Source organism: Sarcophilus harrisii, chromosome 2 (assembly GCF_902635505.1).
Source record: "Sarcophilus harrisii chromosome 2, mSarHar1.11, whole genome shotgun sequence".
Classification (NCBI taxonomy): Eukaryota; Metazoa; Chordata; class Mammalia; order Dasyuromorphia; family Dasyuridae; genus Sarcophilus; species Sarcophilus harrisii.
This window is the reverse complement of record NC_045427.1, coordinates 635419678-635441454: the sequence shown is the minus strand read 5'-3', so window position 1 is coordinate 635441454 and position 21777 is coordinate 635419678. Positions and strand designations below refer to the sequence as shown.

Genomic DNA, 21777 nt, shown 5'->3' with positions numbered 1-21777 from the left:
TTGCATCAGTTCATGTGAGTCTTTCCAGGATTTTCTGAATAAGTCTTTCCAGGCTTTTCATTTCTTATAGAGCAATCATATTCCATTACATTCAAATACTTAATTTATTCAGCCATTTATTCAGCCAACTGATGGGCGGAATCCACTCAATTCCCAATTCCTTGCCACCATACTAAGAGCTGCTATAAACGTTTTTGCCCATATGGGTCTTTTTCTCTCTTTTATGATCTCTTTGGGATACAAATCCAGTAGCGGAAATGATGGATCAAAGAATATGCACAATTACATAGCTTTTGGATCCTAATTGCTCTCCAGAATGTGATCAGCTCACACTTAGTGCTATTTTTCAACTCAGGTTGGGGTTAGACTTAAGGTATCATAATTTTTTCAGAAAAAAAAATGATACAAATCATAATGGAATTTAATTCAAAGAGAAAAAAATACTTCCCTAGTTCAAAGTTCATAGGATCATCATTTTAGATCTGGAGGGAACCTTAAACTGTCATACTTAAGCCCTTCATTTTATATATGAGAAAACTGAGACAGGAACCTATTATATGATTTGTCCAAGAATACTGAGGAAAAGAACAATCTAAGGACTTCCTGAAAGTCCTATACCAATTCACTAGGTTGCCATTGCTTGTCTCTCTATTCAAAGTACCCATTACCCTAGATTTTCTATCCATAGAAGTTTCATAGATTCCTACAGTCAAGGCACCATCACCTAATGATGACTGGGTGATATTAATAGCTAGCATTTGCATAGTGTAAGTAAAGCAAAGCATTTAGGATATATTATCATGTTTGATCTTTATGATGACCCCAGGAGGTAGGTGTAATTATTATATCTATTTTATATTAGATTATAAGCTCCTTGAGAACAGTAACTGTTTTTTTTGCCTCTTCCTGTGTCTCTAATATTAAGCAAAGTACTAGGCAAATTTTTGTTTCCTCAGTGTGCACAACTCTTCATGACCCCATTTGGTGTTTTCTAAACAAAGATACTAGAGAGATTTTTTATTTCCTACTCCAGTTCATTCTACATATAAGGAAACTGAGGCAAACAGACTTAAGTGACTTGCCCAGAGTCACATAGCCAATTAAGTGAATGTGGAAAAATTTGAACTTGGGAAAATGAATCTTCCTGACTCCAGACCCAGTGCTTTATCCACTCTACCACCAAGCTGTTTCTGGCACATAATAGACACTTAATAAATGTTTGTTATTACCATTATTATTTTATAGGTGAGGAAACTGAGGCTGATTGAGTTTAACTGACTTTCCCAGGTTCCCAGAGTGAAATAATTGTCTCAAAATGGATTTGAATTAAGTTCTTAATGACTTCAAATCCATCACTCTTGCCATTGTAGCACCTCATTGCTTAGCAGCCAATCTTCTGCAAGTCACAGGCTCACAGACTTTCAGAGATAGAAGGAATCTAATTCAACATCTAACTTTACTAAATTCCTTTTGCAGAATTCTCCCACTTATTCAGTCTTTTCTCCTCACATCAAATTAAAATCTACCTTTGCATGATTTCTGCCTCCTGCTCCTAGTTCCTTAATTGAACTCTAAACAGAGGACTCAGTTTCCTCTTCTGCATTGCAGAGTCACCTTCTTCCCATTTCTGGACAATCTGCTTCTGTGACCTTTAAAAGGGAATTTTCTTATCTACTACCTCATTGATTTCCACAAGATCTCTTTAAGGTTATTCCTATTCACAGATGGACAAATTGAAGAACAACAATGAGGTAACTTGTTAAAAATTGCCATAGTCAATGGCAATCATAGGACCAAGCATCCCAATTTCCAGTAATCTCTTCACTAAAATTATATATTATATGTACATATTATGAGATTAATAACAACCTAGACAGAACTATCTCTATCTCTATCTTAATGTCTCTATGCAGACATTTATACATTTTTATTTTTTAAAAAATAAGACACATGAAGGTAAATTAGTAGGTCTTTTTTTAAAGTAGGAAGATTATTTCTTCCCCTAAGACTCTGATTGCTTCGGCATTCTGCCTTTCTCTCTACTTGTATACAGTACTTAGTTTCTACAATACTAATTTGCACTTATTTGCATTTTGATTTGTAAGCGTTCTGATTTTTCCCTCACATGTACATGAGCCAAGTTCACCAAGGTTCTATCAGGGAAATGCACCTTTTTTCTATCAGGGAAATGCACCTTTCTGCAGGCTCTATCAAGCTGGAAAGGCTTCAAGAATATTCCAGTGCCTTTTTATGCACAATTGTATTTCATTATATGCCTCTACCATAATTTGTTTAATTATTCAACAATAGATGGGCACTCCTTTTGTTTCTTAGTGACGGATTGTCTACAATTCAAGAACCAACATAGATCAGTTTAGCGTCCCCTCATTTGGCCACAGAGTGATGGAATTTTTAGCCACAATAACTCGGAAAGACTAGTTACTAAGTCACAGACTCTTCCATCTCTGAGGCTAGATAAGATACTCACACAAGACATTTAAAATACTGAAGTTAGTTGGCTATATCCAAAATTAGAATATAAACCCTGCACAAAGGCTAGACCCTTTCATATTACCCTGGTATATCATTCATTCTGCCCATAATGGGCCTTATAATGATCCCAGAAACAGACTAAGGACAACCCCAAAAACCATTCATTTCAGTCAATCCCATCCAATCCTAAAACAATCTTATTCCAATGACATTCAGATTCTCCAAGATGTCAGCCCCATGAAGTAATGGGTTAACATCGCTTTAGAATTCTAGGAGTCTGTTATTTTCTACAATTCCTACTGTGTTTCTTTCCTTTTAAAATAGTGAAAAGTCCTTTGTCAAGAGACTTGCTCCAGATAGGATCCTAGAAACATGATGGGGGAAAATTGGAAAGAGAAAGCATCCAATTTTGAGCTTCAGTGATAAGCACAGATGGATATTTACATTTCTACAAAATGTGTTTAATGGAATTTCTGAGTCCTTTTATTCTGGATTCAATCCATGTCTGTCTCAAAAAGGTCCACATTGCTGTTTTGTCCTCCAGGGAGTATGGACAGAGGTGGAAGGGGAGAGTTTCCTACTGGAATTTAAATTATCCCTGCTTACAATTCAAGACAGAAGAATGACAGGAAAGTAAATGAAGATTGGGTACAATGAGTTTTTGAGATACCCCAGCATACTGGAATCAGAAAGCACCTTAAAGGCCATCTTAGTCCAATTCCTAAGTGTCTAAGAATGCCCTCTGCCATGTCACCAACAAGTAGGCATTTGACTTTCACTTTCAAGACTTAAAATAGAGAAAATTCCAACCATTCTGATCCTTACTATTTGTGTGACAAGGCAAGTTATATTTGTTCTCCTTGGGCATTATACAAAGAGAAATGGTTAAACAGGAAGACTGTTCTTTCAGTTCTTCATTTATGGAACTTATGTCCTCTTCAGGAGCACTCTTGGGAGACTTAAAACAAACCTAAATAATTATTTCTTTGCTTTCCCAGTGCCTAGCAAAGTGTCGGACATACAGCAGGTACTTGATAAAATTCCTATTGATTGATTGAAACATCTACATTCCACATGCTGCTCCTGGATCTGAGGTCACATAGAATAAATCTATTATCTTTTTCAATTGCCAGCCCTTAAAAAAACTTGAAAACAGATCCTCCCCCAAGACCCTGCAAATCTATTCTTCCCTAGTGCCTAAAAGAGGGTTTGGTACTTAGTACTTAAAAGTATTTAAAACATTTAAAATATATAAGTATTTAAAAGATATTAGATTAATAAACATTTTCAATTCTTTAAAAAAAAACCATCATGGGGAGAGAGAGTTGCAGATCGCAAAATTGTCAACTCTGGAGACACCAGCTACTTTAATTCACAATTCACCCAGAATCCCCTTAGTGACAAAACTGCTTGCTGGTCATTCAGGCCCGTCTCCAAAGAAGTGGACCTCAGTGCCATTCATGACAGCCTATTACATACCTCTGTCTTTAATGTTTAATATTTGTGTGGGAAAGTAATTAAACCTTCCCTGACCTCAATTTCTTCACCTGTAAAATTAGGCAATTGGATTATATGGACTCCAAAATCCCTTTTAGCTCTTTCTAGATCTACTGCTGTGGGTTAGACTCAATGTCATTCAAAGTGGGAAAGAAAGAGAGAAAAATCATTTATTGGGTACCTGCTATGTAATAGGCACTGTACTAAATACTTTTCATATATTATCTACTGAGGGGAGGAAGATAAAAGCATCCTCTAAGGAAATTTGGCAAATCACACCTGGTAAGAATATCAGAATATCTGTTTTGAAAAATATTTTCCTTTCCAGAACTATTTTCCATATTCATAAATGCCATTATATAAAAGAAACTTATACTGCCTTCCAAGAGGTCTGCCTGTCTGATCACTGCTTAAGATTCTTGCTTAAAGGATGCTTACATTCATTCATTCAAGTCAAAATAGTGTTACTGTTTTCAGTAACTAGGTCAAGACTTGGGTTCTCGGTCTGTGTAATTAGAGAAGCTGATTAATTTTAATTATAACTTTTCTGAACTTATCCACATTTACACCCATTGAGTTTGTCATGAATAACGTTATTTTAATGAATGCCAAAGGAATTGGTTTCCACTGGAATGCCAATGCGGATTACGAACGGCGAAATGTGATGAGTGCAATCATGAAAGTCCCAGATGACAAGGAATTTATATTGTCATTCATCAACTTAAGTTTTGCCATAAATAAATTACTTTTAAACTGTCTCTTTCAATCGTTAGCTACATCATAGCACCTGCTGTGGGGGGCAAATGAGCCTGGAACTGAAGATTCATTATACCGCAACCAGTCCTGTTATATTAAACACCTAATACATCCTTAATGACTGCTACTTCCAGTGTCATCCTTGAAGTATTACATATGTAAGGACAATAATTTATTAGCAGGAATAAATTAATGATAAGTGACGACTGCCTCTGGATTTCTGAAGTTTTATATAACAGCTCTTGTAAATGGCAGCAAATTCCATCAGGAGACAGTGGGATCCATTGCTGGCTTCTTTTTTCACCCGAAATCCTAATTGAACAAACCTTAGTGGTCATCTTGCCTGATCCAAAACTGACAAAGTATCTTTTCCAAGACATGCTCAACACAATCATTATCTTTGGAGAAGAGACCTCCAATGGGGAGAAAACCACTACTTGCTAAGACAACCCCTTCCCATTATTGAAAAACTATAATAATTATGATATTTTAAGGATTTTTCTTTATATTAAGCCTAAATGTGCCTCTCTGCAATCTACATTCCATAAACTCGTCTGTTCTTGAAGACTTGAGCTTAAAGGAGTGGAGAAGTAGGCAGCAGGGGGACCTGGGAGTGGGGGGAAGGGGGAAGGGAGCCTGCCAGTAGAGTTCCAAGAAAAGAAGATTATCTTCTGTACCTTCAGTCCTGAAATCTTCTCATACCTTACAAAGGGTAAAGGGGAAATTTAATCTAATTCAATTTACGTCACTATTTAGTGATGGTAGTTTTTATTTTGTAGAGCTTTTTAAGTTTGCAAAGTACTTTACATGCACTCTCATTTGATAAAAACAACCATGCAAGATGGGTGGAATTATGATATTTATTATGATGAAGATGATTATTCCAACTTTGCAGAAGAGGAAATTGAAGTTGAGAGAGTTTTAGTGGCTTGCCTAAATTCACAAAATTAGCAAATATCCGATGTAGGATTAAAACTCAGATCTTCTATCTACCGCATCATTTAGCAAGCTACCTTTAATCACTTGCTATAGTCAAGGTGATTATGTCAAGGTGTCCAAGGGAAGGCTTAAATATGTAGCAATAGATTTTAATCTTTATAATTTAGGACTCTAAATCTAGTATGTATGCTGATCAATCGTGTTGTAGTCATGTCCAGTTCTCTGTGGTTCAATTGGGGGTTTTATTGGCAAAGGTACTGAAGTGGTTTATCATTTCCTCCTCTAACTTATTTTGCAGAAGACAAAACTGATAGAAACAGGGTTATACAGCTAGTAAATGTTTGAAATTGGATTTGAACTCAGGAAGAAGAATCTTCCTGATTCCCAGCCTAGTGCTCTATCCATTGTGCCAGCTAACTGCCCCTAAAATAAATTAATAATAAACTAGTAAATATATATATATATAAGTATATATATATATACATATATATGTGTATATATATATATACATATATATATGAGTGTGTGTGTATATATATATATATACATTTAGTAGACACAAAGCCAATCTAATGTGAAAGTAGGTTGGATTTAATATTCCCAACTCATCAGGAAGCTAAAATATCATTTAAGACTCTTATTCTCATCTCCTTGGAAGAGAACTGAGTGATTTTTCTAGATTACAATTCAGTGTATAAAGTGGAAGAAGAGGAAGAGAAGGAAAAGGAAGAGGTGAAGGAGGATATCAGCAATATTTTATTATTATACATCATTTTAAGGCCTTCAGATCATTTTATATATGCTATTTCATTTGATTTTCACAATGATCCTATAAATTAGGTGCTATTTTCAATACCATTTTATAAATGAGGAAACTGAGACTGACAGAAATGAAATGACTTGATCAGAATTACCCAACAGATGGAAAGTACCAGCAGCAGAGTTTATACTCACTTCTTCCTTACTCCAGTTCCATTCCTTTATCTATTGGGTCACTTAGCAGCCTCTGTATTAATCATGACACAAAATTAATATGCCAGTCATTGACCAAAGACTCCATATTAGGCCATACTGTTTGGTCCCCATGGGCAATTCAATCAATTCTAGTAATTTCTTTATGCTGACATTGAATAAAAGTCACTATCTTGCACACTATGATCTCTTTGTCTTTGCTAGGAGACAATTTCTGCCTCAGAGGAATGTTGAATAATGAAAAACTTAAGATTACACATTATTCTGCATTTCATAGAGGCCGAAGACAGTGGCTGTTTAAAACAGCCACGGTGCTAAGAATAATGTATATAATCATAGGTAGAAAGACAATCTCCATCCTTATGGTATTAGCTAAAATCAGAGTACTGAGTCAAAAAGAAAATACAGAGAAAATCATTAACAAAACTTGGAAATACAATTAAGCTAAAATTAAAATTTTAGAACACCAAGAAAGCAAGAATTTCCTTTAAAACTTTATTCACCCTCAGTCATTATTGTTGTATAATGGAAAGGATAATGGCTTTAAAAACTGAAGATCTAGGTTCAATTATATTTACATTTATTATATATATATATATTACATATATATATATATATAATTATATTATAATTACTACCTTGTGTGGCTATGAACAAATTATTTCACCTCTGTGAACTAAGTTTCTTCATCTATAAAATAGAAAGCTGAAGTAAATGGCCTCCCAGTTCCCTTTCAATCCTTACTTGTCAATCCTCTGATTCACCATGGGCCAAGTAGATACACTGGCAATGAAATGGACACTCGGTTCCAATGGACCATCCCTTTCACAATGACCTGTCTTGGCCCATCACTCTCTGAAAAAGCTACTGACACAACCTCGGCCTTATCAAGAAGTCCAGTGGAAGGAATGACTGAAAAGAAATAAATAATTTGGGGCTATTCACCTGGCACCTGCTTCTGTCACCCAGGTTCCACTGAGTGGCTTTTAGGAAAAGTTTGTGATTTCTAGCCTGAGGGCGACTGCCTCTTCCTAGAGCAATAAACCTCTCAGTTAGAAATGAGATAACCAGTTAGTAATGAATTATATGCTAGGCACCCAGCATAGGGTATTTCCATCATTTCAGTATTTTTATACCAAAAAAATGTCAGAAATGAGGCATGAAAAGTCATTAAGTGAATCATTCACACATTGAATAGATGCTGTTGTCAGCTTGTTCTTTCAATAGAAGTAATGAACAACTGACTTATTTATAACTGGTAATTATGGTAATATACCTTCACCCCCCACCCCTCTTTCTGGCATTACATTCCAGATATTTTATAACTGCTTCCTTTTATTCAAGTTGACCTAGAATTTCCATCTCCCCACATCTCTTCTTCTTTCTCTAGCTTGGCTTATTTATTCTTGCCAACCCCTGACTCCACTTTAATTCACTTTAATTTGGGATAGAGTTGGAACTTTATGACAACCCATATAGTATAGTTATTTTGTCTTCTATTGCAAATTATCTGTCTCCTCTTTTTGATAATGTACACACCCCTGAACTCCTGATAGTTACAACAATGATGTGGGTGGGAAAGGTCTAGATGGTAAAGGATTGATTATTCCAGCAAAGAACATTCCAGCCCAATATGATATCAATTCTCCAGATCTTCCTTCTTTCTTTCTTTCCTTCCTCCCTTCCTTTCTTCTTCCCTCCCTTTCTCTCTTCCTTTCTTCCATAGTTTTCATTCAAAGCTGAGATTCAAACCAAAGTCCTACAATTCTCTACTCACTAGTGTCCACTTTACCATACTGTTGGTTTTCCCATTTTCAACTCCATTTAAATTTTTATAACTATGAGATTTCAAAAGAAATCACCCCAAGTCATTTTTTCTTCTTTCATGTGAACTTTCTACATGTTCTCATTACCTAACTCCACATTAAAAAAAAAAAAAAAAAAAAAAAAAAACCTAGCCTGGAAACTGAAATGGAGGCCTTATAAATTTATTATAATAGGGAAATTATGCAATAACTGCTTTATTATTTGAACAGTACATATATGTGTGTGCAAATATAATCCATATATATATATATACTTTCTCTATATATGTATACTTATATATGTTTGTGCATGTATATATGTATATATCCATACATATGTAGGGGTATATGTGTATATATACAAATATATGTATATTATATATATATAACATATAAATATATACTTATATATATGTGGCAAGAGAGGCTACATATGAATGGATGCTTTCATTATTTTGAAGAAAATATAATTATGTTTTACCTTGAGTTTTTTTTCCCTTTAACTAAGTTTTATTAGCTAATTTTCATTAATAAAACCAAGTGAGCCACAGCATATAGCTGGTAAATAAGATAAACACAGCAGTCTCAGTTACATTTTTGTCCTTGCATGAGCCCTGCAGGAGTGGCAGCATGCTGGAGTGGGAATGAAGTCAAACAATCCATCAATCCACAAGGTTAAGTTAAGTAGCAATAATGGGTCAGGCACTTAGGATAGAAGTACAAATAGGAAACAATCTACTCCCAAGGGCTTATATTCAAATGGGAGATAACAAATGCACATATAAGTGAATACAGCCTAAAGACAATATTGTGGGTTTGCTTTGGGGAGTGCAGGAAGAAGTCTCCTCAAGTTCAGACTGGGACACACTCTGGCTATTCCTTGTCGAAGGATTCAGCCTTTTATTAAATATGAACAACTTTTTGAGACTATAAACAGGTGACCTATCTCTACCACTAGGAGGAGGGCCACTCCCAGCACTAAGCCTGGGAGATTTTTACACAAAAATTAAAATAGAATGACGTTTGTGATTTTTTTTTAATTCTCCCAAGATATTTCTTGATGCTTTAAGTAATACTTATTGAACTGATCGACTACTCCATTGATTATCCTTGATTAGTTTCCTTTGGTTCATCTTTAGGTGTCAAATCAAATATCAGAAGGCCCATCTTCAGAATACATCTGGGGTGATGCATCCCTCCTTACTAAGCTGCGTATCCATTCTGAGTAGGAGTCACATTATGACATGCTATATAACCTCTCATGGCTCAACAGAAATCACGTTCTTCTATTTGTAATGAGAAAACCGAAGAAATTATTTGATTTCGTTAAACTGAGGCCATCTGGTGTTCTAGAAAAAAAGGTTGAATTTTCAAGAATAAGGACTCAACTCTCACCTGTGTCACTAACTACCTACGTCACATTGGCTGTCATTTCTCCCTTCAGGGTCTCACTTTCCTCATATGTAAAATAAAGTTATTAGATAAGGTAATCCAGAAGATGGCTTCCAATTCTAAATCTGTGATATTTATTTTTGCTGTACCAGTTTCATGTAAATGAAATAGGGAATACTTATCAACGGACAGCTCAAAGTGAACTCCCATATTTAACTTTTGGGTCAGTTTTGAAAATCATAAGGAACTTTAGTCTTGGGTCATAAAAATTCCATCTAAAGGCAAAATAAAATTACATTATATTCATAATAATGAAAGAGTCCATTCATTCATATGTAGCTTCTCTTGGAGTATTTATACTGTTTGAACTTAAGCCACTGACAGATTTATGAGCCATACAACAGAGACAGATTTAAAATATAAAAATTCCCAATTGGTATGCAAATCCACAGTCCTTGGTGGAGAGTCCTGGTGCCCCATTACTCCTAGAGGACAGCAAGAAGGAAATGATGAATGCTGTTGGAAATTTAGAGTGGATTAAAAGTGAGAACAGGAAAGTGAGGGCTATTTACATTAAAAACTTGAATTCTAGATCCAATTAGCATTGGGGTTTCTTGGTAGATTAAAGAAATGGTAAAACACATGGATTATGCACTAAGTAAATTTATATACTGCTTAAATAACCTAATATTTCATATGAATATGAAAACCCTGAGCTCATATTTCATTTCTAAATTGCACTGTGGCATGGTTTAAAATTACTTTTCAATAGTAAGGCAAAGCAAGTCTGAGGTCTAGAAATAACTTCCTTGGGATGGATACACTTGGATGAAATAGTGATGTCTTAAGAACAAATACAGTAAAATCAAGTGGTGAATTCACTCCAGGGGACCGGGAAGGAGGTGGAGAGGAGAGAAAGAATTTCCAAAGAGCATTTGAGCAAAAAAAAAAAAAAATAGATTTTTTTTTTCATCTCCATCACCCTACTCAGCCTTGTTTTAGACCAATGTGTACAATGCTTTGCATTGCACTGCTTTGGACAAATTCACTGGAAATCTTTACTTAACTCAAACATTCTAAAAGTCTTGATTGGTGTGGACCCAGAAAAAGATTCTTGCTGAGATGTCATGATTTAGTTTAATTAACTCTTATGTCATATCTGATTCTAGAGGATTCCCTTCCCTAGAAGATATTTCTTGTTTGTTTTGAGGCAATTGGGGTTAAGTGACTTGGCCAGGGTCACACAGATAATAAGTGTTGTGTGTCTGAAGCCAGATTTGAACTCAGGTTTTCCTGACTTCAGGATCAGTGCTCTATCTACTGCACCATCTAACTGCCCCAAAAGATATTTCTAAGGACACAAACAACATTGAGAATTGAACCCTGGTATCTTAAGAGAGACAGCATATTAAAGGGGAGAGAGGGAGAGACACAAAGATAGAGAGAAAGAAGAAGGGGAGAGAGAGACAGAGAGAGAGAAAAAAAAAAACAGAGACAGAGAGGGAGAGAGAGAGAGAGGGAAAGAGAGAAGGAGAGAGAAAGGGAAAGAGAGAGGGAGAAAGAGGAAGAGAAAGGGGGAAAGAGAAGAAGGGAGAGAGGGAGAGAGAGGGAGGGGAGGGAGGGTGTACACTAGTCTTGATCTCAGGGACACCTGGATTCAAAGCCTGCTTATTATAATCTATACTGTGTGACCAAGTGAGTTAACCTCACAGTGTCCCAGAAAACTTTTGCAGGTTATAAATTCTAAGTCTAACATGGGAGTTTCCAAACTAGAAGTTCCCCATGAGATGGATTTCCAAGTCTATACCAAAATAAAGTTCAGTCTAATAATGCTAGGAGCCAAAAAGGCCTTCAGCCAGAAATGGGCCATTATTAGATCAGAGTTTATCGTTACTTTGTCTAAAGGTAAAACTTAAACCCTGCCAAATATAGACTATATCCCTGCTACAATACTCAGCTTCAGGGATGAGTCCATCCAAATGATTTGGCCAAACAATAACTACATCAAGTCCAGATTATTCCAAGGTGATTGCAATGAATTTAGAGGAAAGTTGAAATAAACTCAGAATCACAAAATTGAAAATTGTGAGAATTAAAAGAGACTTCAGCTGCCCTCAAGTCCAAACTATACCCAGAAGAAATTCCCCAGATTTAACAGCTGGTCATTCAAGCTGTGCTTGGATCTAATCCATGAAGAAGGAGTCCAGCACCCTTCCAGATAATCATTCCATTTTGGGACAGCTGTAATTTGAGGAAAATTTTACATGATATCCAGCCTCATCATATCTTCTGCCCATTGATCCTTGTTGCCCTTTGGGGCAAACAGCAAAGGTCTAAACTGTCACCTCTTTATATATGAGAGTCTTTCAAGGGTTTGAAGATGTCTTTCCATGATGTCTGTCCCTTCTCAATCTCTCACATATCCAAGTACTTTAATCAATCCTCCTATAGCATGATCTCTCCCTTGATTGCAGTTTCTGCATATGTAAAATGTTGCAGGGAACCCTTTGAAGCATGAACCATATTCTCCTGATCTTTTCATCTCTAAATTTATAACCATATAGATCAAGGAGAGAAGAAACAGAGAAGAAAAGGGAATAAAGTCCGAGTAAGTATTTACATCCAAGGGACAGATTCAAACTTGTAAGTCACAATCATTCCTGTTTCAATCAGCTGTTGTTGCTGAGATTTTTCCTAGGAACAATTATATCTGATAATATTGGGCCTTTGTTAAATTCCAAATGAATATCTCTAGAGGCGTTTTGTTTTGTTTTGTTTTGTATTTTGTATCTTTGTCTTAACATTATATTTTGGCTCATCTACACCATTAATTTTATCCATTTAATTAACAGGGTGTTGTTGGGATAGAGTAAACTATCATGGGATCAGAAATCAGGCAACCTAGTTCTAGTTCCAGTTTTGTCAACAAATAGCCACGTGACTTCGGGTAACTCAATGTTCCATGTCACTGCCCTATCGCTTACTTTTCCCATCTACAAAGTTACAAAGTCAAACTGGGCAATCTCTAAGATTCCTTCCTATTCTCAAATTCTGTGATCTGAGAGATTGATGAAGAGCAGCAGTCAGAGGACCTGAATTCAAATCCCAGTTCTACCATTTAGTATGCTGGATGAGCTTGGATGAGTTTGGATAAGTCTCCTTTCTTTCTGAGCATCAGAATTCTTTCTTCTAAAATAAAGGGTTAGGACTACAAGTCCCATAAAGGTTTTTCCAGTTCTGAATCAATAATCACATATTCTTCTTCTGGGTATTTCATCATAGTTTCACCATTTTTTCCCCCTCTTTCTCCCTCTCCCCTGTGTGATACAGAATAATGAACTAAATCTTTCTGAGCAAGGGAGCAGCTTCCTAAGCAAAACCCTAGAGTTGCAATAACTTTCTTTCTTGTCCTGGTGTGATGCTTTACTAAACATCTTAAATTATATTATTTGATTATGTGCCAGTGTGAGAAATGGATGGGCATTTTTGGTTTCCACAATTATGAAAATCAAACTGGAGACAATTTAACAAAACTTAAATTGAACAAAATTTAAATTGGAAAACTTAAACTCCCAAGGCCATCAAAGAATAATCAAGACTGGAGATTATCTTCTTCCAAAAGAATGGGGACAGGGAGTGACTTTTGTAATCAGGAGGGATGGCAGAGATTTGAAAAGAATCTTTTGTTCTTTGCCTTTAGCATTTTGTTAGATTTCCCTCCCTTCTAGAAGATGAGCTTCTTTTGGGGCAGGGACTGGCTATGTAATGAGGGGTAGAGATTCACTTCCTGGAATTACCATAACATCTAATTAATGGAGAATCGGGGGAGGGATTTGTGCTTCAGGATAAGAAATAAAATGAGGCCTTTGGAGTTTCTAAGGTGGGTCTACTCATCTAGGCACCCATTCTTGTAAGAAAATAAAATAAATCTTTCCCGCATTCATCAATGAGTCAGTGGAGTTCTTGGTAAGATATTTTTTTCTTACAGTCAGGATAAAATGTTTTTCCCCAAAGCAGATGAATCATGGACCTGAAAGATTTACTGTTTCTTCTGCATTGCTTCCGACATTCCCAAGAAGAAACTTACAATAAAAAGTATGGCCTGGATCATTCAGTTTGATGGTAGCCTTCCAAGGCTTTTGGAATATCCTTCATCTTTATGGATTAAATCAGGTAAAGGCCTAAAGTGGTTGTCCCAAAATCAACAGATGCTGAGGAACATCCAATTATGACTCAACTCAATCTCATTAAGCACTTTTTTGGGCCGAGGATCTGGTAACACAAAGACAAAATCAATATATTGTGACCCTTAGCCTTAAGGAGTTCTTAGGACTGGGGTTGTAAGAGGGATTGAAAAACCATCCAAATCCCTACCTAGCAAACCTTTTTCATGAACTTGCTTTGTTCAAGGATGGAGAATCACTCACTCATCACCTCATCAAGATGCTAGACTCAAAGTCAATCAGATCAAAATATCAATCCCATCTCTGATACTCATCAGTTCAGTGGGCCATAGACAAATTATGTAACTTCTCTAAACTTCAGTTCCCCCATTTATAAAATGAGTAGATTGGACTAAGTAGCCTCTGAGGAACCTTCCATTTCTAAAGCTAAAGGATGGAATGGGGAGGTGGAGACAAAGCAATAAAGGTTGATATAGTGTTTACTGGTATGTGCCAGGAATGGTGCTTTCTAAATATCACCTCATTGGATTCTCATAACTACTCTGGGAGGTACCTGCTGTTAATATCCCTACTTTAGAGCAAAGGAAACTGAGGTTAAGTGACTTGCCAAGAGTTCCCAGTTTATGAGTATCTGAGGTCAGACTTTAACTCAAACCCTGTGCTCTATCCATTGTGCCATCTCACCTAGCTGGTTCCATGATGCAGATTCTTTTCACAAAGTTGTTAACAGCTTCCTGACTGGTTTTTCTTTACTCTTGTCTCTTACCTCCGTTTCCTGATTTGTCTTGTTTATTCTTGTCTCTTACCTCCATGCCAATCTACACATAGCTACTAAAGCACAGGTCTGACCCTATTTAATAAATTTCAGTGTCTCGCTATTACTTATAGTAAAAAAGAAAAATATAGTATCAAAAATAGAGTATCGATTTAAAAAAATTTTTAAAGGTGAAAGGGCCCAGGGTCACAGCTAGGAAGCATTAAGTGTCTGAGATCAGATTTGAACTCAGGTCCTCCTGACTTCAGGACTGGTACTCTATTCACTGCACCATCACCTAGCTGTCCCCATAACCTACATTTCTAAAATTGCTACTATACTTTATTCTACTTTGCACACTCTCCACTCTAACCATACATACCATCCCATTTCCACCTCTCTGCCTTTGCACTTGCTGTTCCCCCATGTCTAGAATGTAGTTCTTCTTCACTACTTCTTATCTTTATAGTCCCTTGCTTCTTCCTGATCCCTCCAGCTGATTGCAGGTGCCTCATTTTCCCCATTTATCCCCCCAAAAAAACAATGACCATACATTTAGCTTTTTTTAAAAATTTTTTTATTTATACTTACATTTATATATATTCCCCCCAATTGAATGCAGATTCCTTGAGATCAAAAATTGTTTCTTTTTTACCTTTGTGGCTTCAGCCCCTATCACAGCGCTTGACACAGGGCAGATTCCCTTGAAGCAGGGCCTAGTATTGCAGATGCTTAATAAATGGAAGTTGACCAATTGAGGAAGTCCTGGATTTAGGTCTGACCTCTGGTACAGGCTAGCCATGTAACCCTGAGCACATCATTTCATCTCCCAGTATCTGAAGCAGCTCTCTAGGACTAGCATGTTCAGATGAATTACTGTTCTTCAGTATTGTGGAGTCATTCAAATCATGTCCATGACCCTATTTGGGATTTTCTTGGTAATAAAACTGAAATGGCTTGACATTTCCTTCTCCAGCTCATTTTACAGATGAGGAAACCGAGGAAAGCAGAATTAAGTAAGGCCATATAACTCTATTAAGTGATTAAGGTCAGATGTAAATGCATGAAGATGAATCTTCATGATTTCAAGACCCCTCTGCACTATCTACTGCACCACCTAGCTGTTATGCATTACTGGAGGGAATTTCCAAACATCTGCCATCAATGAAATCAAACATCTGAAAACCAAAAATGACACACAAAAATGCAATATGCAAAATGCTGTTAAGAGAGTTAGCAAGCCCTCAAGCTCTCCTTAACTTCAAGTAGCTTGTATTCCACCAAGGAGAGGCAACAGGCAAACCCAAAAGGATTATGGGATAATTTTTGGTGCAAGATGAAAGCACTAATGACTAAGATGCATGGAAGGTGTCATCAGAGAGGTAAACTAGGGATTCTCAGAGGCAGAGGAATGAGCAATTGCCTTCCAGGCCTAGGGGGACAATCTATGGAAAATCATTGAAACAGAAGCTGAGGGGGTCAGCCACTGAGTTTTCACATCTGTCTCGGTGAATATGACCCATATAGATGCAGAAGCCTTGCAGATGAGACTTCAGAGTGTCCTAGATTAAGGGAAAACAATGTGAGTAGAATTAGTAGAATGTCTTTAACCATAAATTAAGGTCTTTAAATGTTTCAAAGAAAGCATACCAAGTGGTTTCCTTCTCATATAGAGTACTCCCTCCCTTCACCTTCCACCCCATCGCCCTTAAAAAAAAAAAGTTGTCAAGTTGCATTAAAGAATCAAGGCAACCACAAGGGGAAAGGGAAACTCTCATCATCAATTTGAGAGAATCACAGTTGGAAACAAAGAATGGTCATAAAATCAAGGTTAAACGAAATACCATGGAACGGTGCAATTAGATTAATAATGAGCTGCCTAAGGGATGAGCCCACACAGGTGTTCAATATACTTATTAATGACTCAGAAGAGCTCTGATGTAACTTTGGATGACTTCAGAGATATTGAGAGTAACAGAGGCCTCGTGGATGTCTATTTTGCTTTCAGTCTTCTGAAGCAAACGCTTGCTACGTTACGCCAAATAATCAACAGGAGCAAATTAATGTGTGCCATGTGAAATTACTCAAATTTCCTCATGTGCTAATGGCTACTAGAATAGTTTTTGCCTTTCAGGGAAGAGTGGGCTGAAATAAGAAGACATCTGTCCAGCAAATAGTTTGACAACCAAATAAGATACTCTGAAGAAGGCCAGAATAAAGGGGGATAATATTGAGGGGCAGGATAAATCAACTGTAAATCTTTTTATGGAGGTAGGTGGAATAGAGTAGCTTCAATATCCTCCCATTTTATGTTAATAGAACCATAGAAATTTCAACTGACTTTTTGAGGTTGAAAATTGGAGGATGGGGGACGCAGTGATTTTATTGAAGTCAGGGACTATATCTTGAACTTGAATAGAAATTTATAACCATGTCATTGTCACTAGAAATTTTTAAAAGGTTATAGTTAAGGAGCCCAGACATATTAATCAAAGCAGATCATGCAAATCTGCTATGAAAATGGTGTTACATATCAATTCTGGTTTTATCTGTTTCCCAAAGCTCAGCACAGTGCCTCCTATGTACTTAAATACTCCCATGATACCAATTGCAGACCATCAATGCCTGCCCAGTAGGTGTGATTATTATCCATGTCTTCCCAAAAGTTTGCCACTGGGCTTTACATACTATGCTAAAGGACTTCCTTGCTTTTTCTCAACATTTTGAGCATACCTATGGAACCCATGACTTATCCACTTGTTATTTTTGCTCTCATATCTCACCTCAACCTAGGCTGTGTAATCCTGACTTAACATTGTTTATCTCAGTTTCTTCACCTATAAAATGAGCAGGAGGAGGAAATGGAAAACCACTCCAGTGTCTTTGCCAAGAAAACCCCAAAAGGGGTCACTAAGAGTTGGATGTATTAAAATGACTAAACAACAAAAATTCTTGCTCTAATTACATGAACAGCTTAATATATTTTTGGCTCTTACATTTCTCTGATGACATTCTTATACATTGTCGACATTTAATAAACACTCAATGTATTAGACAGCTAGGACCTTCCACCAGTAAAATAATCCCTTGCCCATTGTTAAACCCTGAATCCTTACCTAACAGATTTCTAAACTAACTGCCTCTTGCCAAAAGAAAAAAAAATTAAAAACACAAACATTTGTCTCAACTATAGTCCTCTTTGCTGGAAAAATATAACCAATAATAAATCCCCTTTCAACATTCTACTCAAAGACGTTGATGTAGAGGTGAAACATAATAAGAGCATAAGCAGGAATTGAAATGAGCAACATGACTCGGCATCCTCAAGATTTGGAATTATAAGGCAGAGATTCACCAATCTGTGGGCCCTCCTCACTCCTCAGATCCATCATCTTTAGGTCACACAAAGCAATGGGTATGGAGGTGGAACAGATGGGAGATTGAAGAGGAACTGACTTATCCAGAATCCCCTATGAGTCATGAGATCATTATACATTAATGGCCTTTCAAAGGCCAGATTTCTATCTGTGGCACTATGTTGCCCCTCAGTAAGGTGTTTTATGCCTGCATAATTGCACAAAAATGATTGAGAGTTCCCATGATTGGTGGTAAGGAAGATGCTACCAAGAACTCTAATAAAAACCCTAATGGACTGCACATTTATCATCTGAATACTAGCCTATCTGAAAACAGAGATGCTTATGGAGTCTACTCATTAAGGCATAAGGGAATCCAGTCTGCATCTATGGAGATAATGCCTCTCACCAATAAGGTCACAGGTTTTTGAACTATTTAAGTGTTCTGAGAATAGCAAAGAGAAGCCCTCCATTTTAGAACATGAAGGGTTGGCCCAGAAGACCCAGATTCAGGGCTTGCCTCCGACACATATTATGGGACCAAGGGCAAATGATTTTTCAGCAACTGATGCAAATCTTGAAAAGCATAAGTTACAGAGACAAGGCCCATATTCATTGATCAAGGAAATCCATGTATTTGGCGGTTCCACTGAGGATCATTTAAAATGAGGGAATCAGAGATACATGCCAAAAAATGAATAACTATAATCATGATTCACATTTAAATGTGAATTTATTTCATCATTAAATATCTAGTTATCTATGGCTAGAAAGCATTTTATATGACATTATTGATCAACAGACAATTATTATGTGTTAAGCACTGTAAGTATTGGGAATCTAAACAAAGAGTAGTTCTTGTCCTCAAAGGGGTTCCAGTCTTGTAGGAGATGCACTGGCAATGATATGAAAGTAGGGCTCCACAGCCTTCAGTTTGGACTGCCCCTTCACCAACACATTAGAAACAGCAAAGAGCAAGAAAGGACACATGGCTGGGACTCATAGAAAGGTAAACACCTATGCAAATGAAATTTGGAAATCTTCAGATTTAGAGAAAATGAGATAAGAAGAGTCAAATAAGAAAAATATATTTAACCTTTTTCTACTATATCTAAAACCAAATTCTACCACCACCATCTCAATCCAGTATACATAATTCACTTGCCCCTCCCAAAATAATTTCACTAATTGATTAAAAAGTTGCCATTTGAACAAATGCGAAGGAGATATAGGAAAACTGGGAAGCTAATGCATTGTTGGTGGAATTGTGAAATGGGAACCATTCTGTAGGGTAATTTAGAATTATGCCCAAAGAGCTATAAAACTGTATATACCCTGAATATGTATCCCAAAGAAATCATAAAAGATAGAAAAGGATCCAGGTGTGCAAAAAAAAAAAAATGTTTGTAGCAGCTTTTTTTGTAGTGGCCCATCTGAGTAGATACCCATCTGTTAGGGAATGACTAAATAAGTTATGATATATGAATGTAATAGAATATTATTTGTTTTATAAGAAATGGTAAACAGGCTGATTTCAGAAAAGTCTGGAAAGACTTACATGTACTGATGCTGAGTGAAATGAGCAACATTACACAGAAACTTATACACACTATCTGCAAGATTATGTGATGATCAGCTGTTATGGACTTAGTTCTTCTCAGCAATGTGGTGATACAAGACAATTTTAATAGACTTGGGATGGAAAATTCCACCCACATGCAGAGAGAAAACTATGGAGATTAAATGTTTATTGAATTATAGGATTTTCCCCTTGTTTGTGTGTTTGATATTTCTTTCTTGTGGTTATCTTCCTTTTGGTCTGATTTTTTTTTTTTTTTTTTGCACATCATGATCAATATGGACCTATGTTTAAAAGGATTCACATATTTAACCTGTATCAGATTGCTCACTATCTTGTGGAGGGAGGACATCAGGAAGGGAGGGAGGAGAAAAATTGGGGAACAAAGTCTTATAAGAATGAATGTTGAAAACTACCTTGACATGTATTTGAAAAAATAAAATACTACAGAGAAAAAAAAACAAAATAAAAAGGTTGATATTTCATTATTTTAAAACTATATGTAAACACACACATGAACATTACATATATATGCATATTTGTGTATGGACACATAAAAACTATTAAATTTTAAAACTAAGACACTTAAGAATACCTATATATGAAATATATAGAATTCTTCATTATTAGCTCCCATTCTCCTTTATCTTTTAAAAAAGAGATTACATTTTTAAAGTTTACCATACGAAAATGAGGAAAGAACTTTTGGGAAGTTATTTGTAAAGAAGAATTATGAACACAGTGGTGATGACAACAATGATTAGTTCTTTTACCCGCTGGAAAAATATGAAAAGGCATAATGAAAGTATCCATATTAGTATGGCTGATCACCTGCTGAGATGGATAATATATAGTGTCATAAAATGATATATGAGAAAGCATCTAGTAAAATCTGCATCTTAAAAAGAATTTTTTTCATAGCACATTCAATAAGAGGTCATCCTAGCTTTGATTAAAGACCACCAGGGAGGAAGAATCCAGTACTTTCCAAGGTAGTCAATTCTTCAATCTGCATGGTGAATTTCTCTCAAATATCTGATTTCCTATTCTTCAAACTAGTAGAATCCTATGACTTACTTCCCCATTCCTTAGCAACCAAAGATAGCCATACCTTTGACCTCACCGTTGCTCATAAATATTCTACTTCCTTGATCAAAAACTCAGAAATGTTTTCATTATTATCACCATTACCACCAATCCCTCCACTCCTCAGTACATTTCTAGGCCATTCCTAAATGTAATGCATCTTGATGCATACAAACAGAACTGAGTCTTCCTGACTCTCAGGAAAGCACCCTTTGTGCTAGATCTCCAAATGGCAGCTTTTTACATAAAGCCATAATAAATATGGCCCCAAAACAAGTCGTAAGCCTGAATTTCATCATAAGAAACCTCACTTTGAGTTATTAGGTGGATTGTACAACGTTTCTGCCATTCTCAATTTTTTTTCCTGTATATATTAATGAAATGGGCCAAGGAGATTAGGAACTTCCACCTGAAAAGAAAAATCCACATCACATAGAATAGTTCATATATCAGAGAGATGTGGCAGTTGAGTTGTTTCCCTTTCTAGGACTTTTGGTAGCTCCAGGCTATTTCCTAGTTTGCTTTCTGTATAATTTTAGCAAAAGCAAACAAATGTTGAATGAGAATTCATTAGCAGTCAGTCAAGTGTAAATACTCTATCAATCATGTTGATTTTTTTTTCAGCATCAGCAAATTTAATTCCATCTCTTAGAAGGGGTGACAGCATATTTAGACCTCTAGAATACATTAGATTTATTCATTAAAATATTTCACTGTGCTCTTCCATGACAAAACATTGAAAGTTAGTGGGAACATTACCTCTTTCCATTCCACAGGTTTGCTAGACAACCAAAGAAGGAATGAGGATGGTCCCTGCTTCATAGTAGAGCATTTTCTCTTTAATTACAATAATTTTATTTCTTTGCATTTGTCTTTTCATTGATGTAGGAAACTCATCACTAGAAAACAACATGGTAGAGAGGAAGAGGAGTTGGATGCAGAATCAAAGGAAGTGTGTTCAACT

General features: G+C 36.3%; 1 protein-coding gene across 3 annotated transcripts in view; it reads right to left on the bottom strand.

Annotated features, from left to right (window-relative positions):
* The window catches only part of CTNNA3 (catenin alpha 3), a 1956715-nt gene that overhangs the window by 1391079 nt on the left and 543859 nt on the right, over nucleotides 1–21777 (bottom strand). The window contains exon 8 of one of the 3 annotated variants that reach the window (XM_031949477.1): nucleotides 15357–16354. The exons of the other annotated variants lie outside the window; for them this stretch is intronic. Within the exon in view, the coding sequence (XP_031805337.1) occupies nucleotides 16238–16354 (117 nt within the window). The 3' untranslated portion in view covers nucleotides 15357–16237. Of the gene's footprint in view, nucleotides 1–15356; nucleotides 16355–21777 lie in introns of those variants that run through there. 3 annotated transcript variants of the gene reach the window in all.